This window comes from Ananas comosus, linkage group 4 (assembly GCF_001540865.1).
Source record: "Ananas comosus cultivar F153 linkage group 4, ASM154086v1, whole genome shotgun sequence".
In the NCBI taxonomy this organism is placed as follows: Eukaryota; Viridiplantae; Streptophyta; class Magnoliopsida; order Poales; family Bromeliaceae; genus Ananas; species Ananas comosus.
The window spans coordinates 4,739,678-4,751,065 of NC_033624.1; the positions used below are offsets into that span (position 1 = coordinate 4,739,678).

The 11,388-nt window shown below is 35.8% G+C and overlaps 1 protein-coding gene across 3 annotated transcripts in view; it reads right to left on the minus strand.

Moving 5' to 3' along the window:
- LOC109708656 (tyrosyl-DNA phosphodiesterase 2-like) overlaps positions 1,688 to 11,388 on the minus strand; it is a 25,453-nt gene continuing 15,752 nt past the window's right edge. For 2 of the 3 annotated variants that reach the window (XM_020230472.1, XM_020230470.1), the window contains 2 exons: positions 3,178 to 3,285; positions 1,688 to 2,331 (listed from right to left, as the gene is read on the minus strand). In XM_020230472.1, the coding sequence (XP_020086061.1) occupies positions 1,840 to 2,331; positions 3,178 to 3,285 (600 nt within the window). In that variant the 3' untranslated portion in view covers positions 1,688 to 1,839. The remainder of the gene's footprint in view (positions 2,332 to 3,177; positions 3,286 to 11,388) is intronic. The other variant, XM_020230471.1, reaches the window with a different exon arrangement.

Consider the following 11,388-nt stretch of genomic DNA (forward strand, 5'->3'; position numbering starts at 1 on the left):
AACTAACAACCCTAAACATCATAAAGAAGAGACACCACACTCCAAAAAGTCGTCACAATGTGTTAACTCCCTCCACCATATAGCTCGCTTACGCACGGTTCTTCGTGGCTATGGCGAAATGGTTTGCCTCCACGTCATCCAGGATCACCCTGCAGCGACGACTCTTCCGAATGATCTTCCTCACCGTAGCCTCGGTCACGGAGTCAGAGCCACCCTCCCTCAGCAACGCCTTCCTGGAAGCTGCTTTGGAAAGGACAGTAGACTTCTCCCCACACGCAAGCCGTGCACTGGTTCGTGTTGGTGGGGTTCCATGCTTCTTCCTCGGAAATCCCGTATATCCAGTCGGCTTCGCTTGAGGTCCGACCCAAACCCCATGCACACAGTCAACTCTAGCTATGTCCCTCACCTCCTCTCCTTCAAAAGGCCTAGCCGGTTGAGCGTCATTATTTACGTCAAGACAGGGGATCGCGCCTCCCACGTGTAGCATCAGTGCACCATTTTCCTCCCTAGTATTCGACCTGAAACCTCCATCCATCGCTACCATCAACGGCGAACAATCGTCCACCGCTTTCCTAGAAGGGCCCACCGTACCAGGTAAAACTCTCTCTTCCTGCTTCCAGGCCCACAGCAGTGGCCCAAGAGAAATCGCGTACAGGCCCCCACAAACCATAACCTTGAGAAGCCCATTTGTGTGTTTGGTTACCTTTCTATAAGTTCGCCAATTTATCATTTTATATTTTGTCATCGTTTTAAACAGATGGCATCTCAATTATCTATTTAATTTACAACTCAAAAAATAGATAAAAAAAATTTAGATAAAAAATAATCTTCTAGTTCGTTAATACTATCAAAATTGAACTAGGCTATTATACTATTAAAAGCACCTAGTCAACGGTACTCTAGCACATCTAGCTAGAGCGAAATTCATACCCGATCAAACTCTAATACATATATTTATAACTCATGCAAATCAAATCCAATGAAGCCTAGTGCAATACTTTAGGGCTTAGTAAGATCCTCACTCTAGCATATATAAACATAGTGGAAAATATATTATACTCGGTTAATCCTGATACATACACTCATGAATTAACCACTCTCTAACTTTGGGTAATATCAAATTCGACCTATCTCAATACATAAACTTGGAGTTTGGTCATATCTCCACCTTTAAATATACAACTAAGGTGAATATGATCGAACTCTAAAATATATACGTAGAGACGATTAGACTCTAATGCATATTTGAGAATTTGAAATTGAATTTTGAATGAAAAAGGATATGTAATGAGATTATTAGGATAAAAGATATTTTCTAATTGAATATTAAATTTTAGGATATGGATATGGGCGGTCATTGATTGGACCCACTTAGATGAAACTTGTTGGGCACAAATAATAATATTCGTTGGGCCGAAATAAAGCCCAAATTATTGTATAGACTTAAAAATTCAACGGGCTTTCATAAGGCCTACCAACTCGTATTTATAAATGGGCCAATTGAATATGTTTAAATTATTATTATTGGCTCCAAAATTTTTTGATCAACATGAGACCTATTAGAATTGTATGAGTTCGAATTTAATTAATTTTGATTATGATTAGAATTACTTTATCATATATTTTATATATATATATATATTATAATTTTTTTTTACTTCAAACAATATGATGCGAAATATCCATGCATAACCTTATCGTCACTCTTTGCGTACTAGATTAAGCAACCGCAAAGTAAAAGGAGAAAGTTCTTTCTATCTTAAAGGCAAACATAAATAGGCACACCAGCTATTAATATTGATAGAGTACTTGACCTTGCTTAAGAGAGTACTCCAGTAGCTACTTATAGCATATAGTCAACAACAATCCGTAGTGATCGCTAGGCGGTTCTGCATCGTTCCCGATTATTTTGATGTCTTTCAACGTGAAGTCCCTCAGTTTGCACACGAACCGATCCAACCTTTTCTGCAGTAGTTTTCGACCTTTCAATGATTTGTTCGACTTGGTATCGTACGTCCATCCATTGTTGTTAGGTTTCAGACGAGTCCAAGCATCAACCCATCGTTTAGGGAGAGGAAATTGGCCATCTCTATGCTCATCCCAGTTCATGTCGCCGCCGAAAACAGCATTTCGTGAGCAGTTGAGCAATTTCACCGCTTCCTTCGCTTGAGTTTTACGTATCTCGCAGTGCATTCCAGGACGATTGGGCCTTTTTAGGTGTCCATTGGCGACGTATAATCTCCTGCCAATGCCAACATTCAGCTCGCATCCAGGGAGTTTCCTCGCTATCGAGCTTACGCATCTTTTTGCTTTGATAGGGAACTTGCTCAACTAACCATTTAAAAATGAATCAACTGTTAATCAAAATGTAAAAACAAGCAGATCTGAAAACTAAGGTCTCCGTAAGGTATTGCTTTAATTTTCCTACTCTTCTGGACTCACATTCTATATGTAAATTAATTATGTGCATTTTGTTTGGAAAATAATCGACCGTCCCTAGAGCGAGTGGTAAGGGCTCGGTGGTTTGTACCTGAGATCCCAAGTTCGAATCCTAGTTGATTCATATTTTCAGCAAAGTTTATTTCTATATGAAATAAACGAAACGGGTAGCGTGCTACCTTTCTCTCAAAAAAAAAAAAAATTGTTTGGGAATAAAACAGATAAAATTAAGTTTAGGATCAGTTTTTCTTGGACTGGCACATCAAAATCTAACCAACAGTAAGAAAAATTTAGATGGTTATTTACTTGCACTTTCAATCACATAGTATTTGATCTAGAGAATGAATTAATGACAACGCTACCAAATTAAAGGAACCTAAATAGAAGCAAAGTACGTGGGATGTATTTAATATCAAATAATGTCTAAATAAATAGATTAATTACTATATTGATCCGGAGGACAACAAAACGAAAAGAAGCAATGTTCATTATCAAAGTTCATTGAAAACTATTTGAGTCTTAAATGATTGTAACTAACAAATCGTACCAACCGTCCCTAGCGCAAGTGGCAAAAGGGCTTCGTGGTTGGTATCCGAGACCCAAGTTTGAATCCTACTTGATTCACATTTTCAGCTTAGTTTATTTCTAAATGAAGTAACGAAGCGGGTAACGTGCTACCTTTCTCTCTAAAAAAAAAAAAACAAATCGTAGTTAAAAAAAAGGAAAAAAGAATTATACCACTATGCAAAAATCTCCTTCAATAGCATTCTCTGATGAATCTGAGCAATTGTAGTCATCCCACCAGCCAAAAGTTCGAAACATTCGATTAATGTTAGGGGTAACTTCCTGCAAGGCAGAGCATAAATGCATGTCCAATTGATTTTTTTTTTTTTTTTTTTTTTTCACCTCTAAGTCTAACTTCTAGTATTATCTACAAAAATTGACAAAATATGACCATATTACATAGAAACTCTTTATTGTAAATGATCTTATTATGAACAAATTTTAATTTTAACACTAATTTCTCCCTTGTGGAGATAATGATTTAGTTTGAGTTATCAAAATGTTTTTGTTCTAAATAGGGAACTGAGATTAAATCAACAAAAGAGACGTTGTAGATAGAGAAATACTATTTGTAAATCAAAACATAGGGTGTAAATTTTACATCCATCCATCCAAAGATTTAGACAAAGATTGACAAGACTGGTATGAGAAAAGTAACGCTTGAATGAAGAGTGTAAAAATTTTAGCTCACTTTTTAGATATGTAGATTACATATAAAAAAAGAGAGAGATTTGAGCCACATATATAGGAGAAGGATTTTTGCTCCGATGCTTCATCCTTGTCCGGCTCTTTCGGAAAGAGAAGAAAGAGACAACAATGAGCTAACATTTTGCAGAGATATATGACCATGATATTTGGAGCAATGCTACACCTTCAACACATTTTGGATTGTAGATTTTACAATTGACCAATCTGAGGACAAGTTTTCTCTCACTTGTCATATTATTTTTTTAATACTAAAAACTATAGAGTCCGACCGGGTGCTTTTAATAGTGCCAAACAATTGGTGCTATCAAATTCTCTCTCTCTCTCTCTCTCTCTCTCTCTCTCTCTCTATATATATATATATATATGTATATATATATATATAATTGAGTTGGAATGCTCTCGATAGCAAACGGACTCCGTTGTCACCCATTTATTTTTGATGATGGAGCTTTTAAATTGACGATCGACACCGTTGAACATGATCTAGACCACTTAAAGCATCTTGAAATCAAATTTTAAATTTTTTCGACATCCTTGGCCTAATGATCAAAGGATTTCAAATTTTGTAATTTTAATGGTTGATATGAGATATTTTTTCGTTTAACGGTGTAAAGATATCAAATCAATTGAATTTTTTGTTAGAAAATTCTTTAAACTATCTAAAACAAGATCTATACTCTTAATCTTGATTACAAGACTCTTATCACTACTTTTTAAAAGATATTGATTTTCAACTGTTTATTTTTGTGTCAACTTGATGGACAATAAAATAATGTTGGAAAAGTATGAATTTGGTTTCTAAATACTTCAATTAGTCTAGATCATGTGCAGTTAAAGGTGCCGATCGTCAATTTGGAGGTTCCATCATCGAAAATAAATTGGTGGCAACGGAGTTTGTTTGCTACCGATAGCATTCCAGCTCAACTCTCTCTCCCTCTCTATATATAGAGAGAGAGAGTCCAGCTACAATGCTATCAACAGCACCACGCACTTGGTGCTATCAAGTTTTCTGTCGTTAGGTCTAACCCCTTGAACATTTCCACCCTTAGATCATGTTATTCAACCAACCACCCACTCAACCCTAGAGGGCCGCTATCATCCTAGCCATACATCACTACATCCAAGTACCAAAAACCTAATAGCACTAATGACTTAGTACTATTAATAGTATTCTAGCCTAGTTATATATATGTGTGTGATATAGCTATAATTCTTTTAGGAGGATGGAGTCCTTCATCCTATCAAGTCGTTTTAGATGATAGAAATTCTGAAGCGATGATCAAAACAGTTAAAGTTATCTAGAGTATTTAAAGCGTCTAAATACCATATTTCATAAATTTTAAAAATTATTTACGTAGTGATCAAAGGATCACAAAATCGATCATTTTTGATGGCCTATATGATCTGTTTGCTTATTTCTAATAATGTAAATCAATTTCAACAGTGTCGTTCAGCAATATAGAATCATTATCATCCAAAATGACTTAATAGGACAAAAGCTTCTATCCTCTTAAGAGGATAATAGTGGACTCTCTCTCTCCCTCTCTCTCTTCTTTTACTCTCTCTCTCTCTATATAGGGTTAATTGATATAGCTCCCTACAAATATAGCAAATTGTAAATATATCCTTACAAAGTTCAACTTTCTTATGTTATTCCTGCAAAAGTCCTAATATTTTCAAGGGTTAATTACATATAGGTCCCTACAAACATAGTGAATTGTAAATATATTCCAACAAAGTTCAACTTTCATATGTTGTCATTGCAAAAGTCCTAATATTTTCAAATGTCCCTACTGGTAGAATCCGTTAGAAAAATTTAGTTAACTATAAGTTAAATACTTAACTCTGATTAGTTTATAAGATAACTGGGCATTTTTACCCCTCTTCTATTATATTGTTGTGGTTTTTGGAGGGACATATTTGTAATGGCAAAATTGACATTTTACTTATTAGCTGTTAAAATATAAACGGTTCTCTAACGGTAACAAACCAGAAGGACATATTTAAAAATATTAAAACTTTGGCAGGGACAACATATGAAAGTTGAACTTTGTAGGGATATATTTGCAATTCACTATGTTTGTAAGGACCTGTATGCATTTAACCTTATTTTCAAATATGCCCATGTTATTAGGATTCGTTAGAAGAATTTAGTTAACCATAGGCAAATACTTAACCTTAGTTAGTCAATAATATAAATTTATATTTTTACCCCTCTTATATTATACTTTCTTCACATTAAAACTATGAGACTCCAAATAGTTCTATATATAAGATATAATAAAGCTAAAACTCTTAATATGGCTTAAGCATTTTGGGTGGTGGCTAGTCCCAAGAAATTAAGATAGTTAAGCGTGCTAGGACGGGAGTAATCCTAGGATGGGTGACCTCCTGGGAAGTTGGGGCATCACAGTTGGTATCAGAACCAGTTACCAGTCGAAAGTGTGAAATGAGTCTCGGCTGAGTTAGAATTATACAGCAGGGAGAGCAAGGCCCTCATATCATTGACTGTTATGGGTGGAATGCAGCTCGCCACAAGGTTGGTTTAGGCTAGCGAGACGAGTCTCACATCGCCTAGCTAGTACTTGTGAGTCTGAGCCTGACGAGGACGTCAGGGCTTAAGAGGGGGAGAATGTGAGACCCCGGGTAGTCCGATATATAAGACATAATAGGGCTAAAACTCTTAAACCGACTTAAGCATTTTGGGTGATGTCTTGGCCCAAGAGGTTAAGAAAGTTAAGCGTGCTAGGACGGAAATAGTCCTACGATGGGTGACTCCCTAGGAAGTTGGGGCTTCACAAAGATCGTAGCAATGAGAACTCTTCTTCTTCTTCCTCTTTCATGCTAGTTTTGAACCCATAACTAGAATTTCTCCGTTCCCTTTCATCCATGACGCGTGTTGCTTCGCCCATGTCGAATGCATTTTGCTTCTCTATTCAATTTCTTTTATGATTTTTTTTATTTTGCTCAAAAGAAAAAATTTAAGAGAAAATGAGTGAGAGAAGAGGTTGCAACAATGGTAGATTGGGTTGGGTTTAAAGAGGAAGAAGATGACCATTACAAAATTTTTGGGGGGATATTTTTGCACGATTATAGCAGTTGGGGCTTTTGGAGAGACATATTTGTGATGACAAAATTGACATTTTACTTATCTGCTATTAAAAAATAAATAGTTCTCTAACAGCAACAAACTAGAGGGATAAATATGAATATCACTAGACTTTTGTAGGGATAAGAGTTAAAAGTTGAACTGTAGGATATATTTGCTATGCAATTAACCAATATATATATATATATATATATATATATATAGAGTTGAGCTAGAATACTATCGGTAGTAAACGGGCTCTGTTGCCACCCATTTATTTTAGATGGTAGAGACTCCAAATCGACGATCGGTACCGTTGCAAATGATCTATACCACTTGAAGCATCTAGAAATCAATTTTATACTTTTTTGTGAGACCCCAGATAGTCCTATATATGAGATATAATAGGGCTAAAACTCTTAACCCGGCTTAAGCATTTTGGGTGGTGGCAAGGTCCAAGAGGTTAAGAGAGTTAAGCGTGCTAGGATGGGAGTAGTCCTAGGATGGGTGAGAGGATGTCGATGTTGTCCAAATCGACGTCGGAATAATTCCGGTGCGTTTGTCGGCAAAATCCGCCGACGGAACGCGGTTTTGGTTCGGAATTATTCCGACGGTTCTTCGTGAGCTATTGTGTAGTCGCTGAGCCTTGTTGGTTGGTCACTCGCGTCATTTCAAGAGTTCAGAAATGACGAGTGAGCGGCGATGGGTTCCGGTGTGGAAATAGACACTTCCGGGAACCCGGATCCCAACAATTATCCACCAATAGTTGTTTGGTTGTGTATCCTTGTGTTTGCTGCCATGTCATACTAAAATAAGTGTTTAGAGGCAGCGAATGACTCGTGGCATGAGTCGGTGCCTTCCCGGATAGTTAGTGGGTCCCGGCGGAGTCCTGGTGCGATTTTTGGGACTTCCGGCGAGTTACGGTAGTCGATTTTGGGAAACTGATCTCCGTGGGTTTGTTAGCGGGATTACGATGTAGTATTTCTTAGTTGTGGGTTAAACACTAATCCAGAGGACCTTCCTTAGGTCCTGTTGACGTTCTTTTGCAGTCAGGAGACAGGCGCGACAGTTGTACAGGTGGGTACTTCGATCCGACGTTGGTACAGTGGTGCACGCTTGGTGATGGTTTCTTATCCTTGCTCTTTTGTTATTATCCATGCTTATATTACATGTTGAGCTTTGCACCTCTATTGTTTACATTACACCCACGTTGTTTGATTATACTCTACTCAGATGTTTCCATGCTTAGTATCATGTGTAGGAGTATAGTCTATCTGTATGTGATACCATATTTCCTTGTTGCTCTACTTAGCTATTCTGCATACCCTGTTTCATATTTATAGTAGAGCGATTCTGTGATTATCTGTGAGGTTAGCGATCTAGTCGGTCGNGCCCAAGAGGTTAAGAGAGTTAAGCGTGCTAGGATGGGAGTAGTCCTAGGATGGGTGACCTCCTGGAAGCTGGGGCGTCACATTTGGTATCAGAGCCGGTTTACCAGCTGGACATGTGTGGCGAGTCTCGGCTGAGCCAGGGTCTGGATGACGGGCTAGCGAGACGAGTCTCACATAGCCTGGTGATCTTGGGCTGTGTGTGATTGGACTGACGAGGACGTCAGGACCTTAACGGGGGGAGTCTGTGACACCCCAATAGTCCCACATCGGATAGGAATGGGGTTGTCATTGGGTTTATAATAGACCTAGACACTAGTAATAATAACTGGGCTTAAGCATTTTGGGCTGTTGACTAGGCCCAACGAGTTATTATTGCTAGTGGGCTGGGTCGTTACATTTTTCGATATTGTTCTCTTGTTCATCAAGTGGGCGTAAAAATAAACAGTTGAAAATGAATATCCTCTAAAAAGTACTGATAGAAATTTTGTAATCAAAATCGAGAGTATAGATTTTGTTCTAAATAGTTTAAAGAATTTTCTAACAAAAATTCAATTAATTTGGATAGCTTTACACCGTTAAATGAGAAAACACCTTATATCGACCATTAAAATTACAAATTTTGAAACCCTTTGATCATTAGGTCAATGATGTCGAAAAGATTTGAAATTTGATTTCTAAATATTTCAAGTGATGTAGATCATATTCAATAGTGTCGATCGTCGATTTGAAGGCTCCATCATCGAAAATAAATGGGTGGCAACGGAGCCTGTTTGCTACCGATAGCATTCCAGCTCAACTCTCTCTCTCTCTCTCTCTCTCTCTCTCTCTCTCTCTCTATATATATATATATATATATATATAGGGTAAATTGCATTGTTACCCCCTAAACTTTTGACGAAGTTTTACTTTACACCTCGAACTCCTAAAATGGACATCTAACACCCTAAACTGTAATATTTCATTCATGTTACCCCTTCTGTCAGTTTTCCGTCAAGCTCCGTTAACCAAAAACTGACGAAAAAAGTAAAACGAATGAAATATTAGAGTTTAGGGTGTTAGATGTCTATTTTTGGAGTTTGGGGGGTTAAGTGAAACTTGCCAAAAGTTCGGGGGTAACAATGCTATTTACCCCAACTATAAATTATTTTATTATAATATGTTATTTATGAATTGATTACTAAACCTCAAGTTAGTGATCATACTTGATTTTGAATTTATATATATTTTTTATCCTAAAATAAATCATACTATAATTTATCATACTTTAGAAGTATTATTCTAAAGTATTATAAAATATTATTTTATACTTTTATATTAAAAATTTCTAATTGGCTAAAATGAAGTACAAAAATTTTATTTTAGGCTACAATATAATTACATTGCATAATTACAAAAAATTAACTGAGAATTAAAATCTCTATATCCGAGTGAGAACACCTATTGTAAATCAATCATATTAATTAGCAAGAACATCAAGACAGTAGAGTATTCGAGCATCGTAGGTAGTTAGTATCGCACTTTTCTTATCTTTAAGCAACTCTAATTCATTTCTTTCGCTTTTATTTTCTTACAATAAAATGTAGGATAAATTATGGTATAATTTATTTTAGGATAAAATATATATATATAAATTCAAAATCAAGTATGATCACTAACTTGAAGGTTAGTAGTCAATCCATAAGTAACATATTATAATAAAATAATTCATAGTCAAGAGTCCCACGGGGTAAATTGCACTGCTACCTCCTGAACTTTTGGCGAGTTTCACTTAACCCCCCAAACTCTTAAAATAGACATCTAACACTTTAAACTCTAATATTTCATTCGTTTTACCCCTTTCGTCAGTTTCTGGTTAACGGAGCTTGATGAAAAACTGACGGAATGGGTAATATGAACGAAATATTAAAGTTTAGGGTGTTAGATGTCCATTTTAGGAGTTCGAGGGGTAAAGTGAAACTTTGCCAAAAGTTCAGGGGGTAACAATGCAATTTACCCTATATATATANTCGATGGTAGAGCCTCCAAATCGACGATCGGTACCGTTGCAAATGATCTATACCACTTGAAGTATCTAGAAATCAATTTTATACTTTTTCGATATTGTTCTCTTGTTTATCAAGTGGGCGTAAAAATGAACAGTTGAAAATGAATATCCTCTAAAAAGTAATGATAGGAATTTTGTAATCAAAATCGAGAGTATAAATTTTGTTCTAAATAGTTTAAAGAATTTTTTAACAAAAATTCAATTGATTTGGATAACTTTACACCGTTAAATGAGAAAACACCTCATATCGACCATTAAAATTACAAATTTTGAAACCCTTTGATCATTAGGTCAATGATGTCGAAAAGATTTGAAATTTGATTTCTAGATACTTCAAGTGATGTAGATCATGTTCAATGGTGTCGATCGTCGATTTGAAGGCTCCATCATCGAAAATAAATGGGTGGCAACGGAGCCCGTTTGCTACCGATAGCATTCCAGCTCAACTCTCTCTCTCTCTCTCTCTCTCTCTCTCTCTATATATATATATATATATATAGGATAAATTGCATTGTTACCCCCTGAACTTTTGACGAAGTTTCACTTTACACCTCGAACTCCTAAAATGGACATCTAATACCCTAAACTCTAATATTTCGTTCATGTTACCCCTTCCGTTAGTTTTCCGTCAAGCTCCGTTAACCAAAAACTGACGGAAGAGGTAAAACGAATGAAATATTAGAGTTTAAGATGTTAGATATCTATTTTTGGAGTTTGGGGGGTTAAGTGAAACTCGCCAAAAGTTCAGGAGGTAACAATGCTATTTACCCCAACTATAAATTATTTTATTATAATATGTTATTTATGGATTGACTACTAAACCTCAAGTTAGTGATCATACTTGATTTTGAATTTATATATATTTTTTATCCTAAAATAAATCATACTATAATTTATCATACTTTAGAAGTATTATTCTAAAGTATTATAAAATATTATTTTATATTTTTATATTAAAAATTTCTAATTGGCTAAAATGAAGTACAAAAATTTTATTTTAGGCTACAATATAATTACATTGCATAATTTCATAGGAAATAAGTGTATTTTTTAGAATAATGCTTCTAAAGATAAAAGGGGCAAACGAGTACTACAAAAAATTAACTGAGAATTAAAATCTCTATATCCGAGTGAGAACACCTATTGTAAATCAA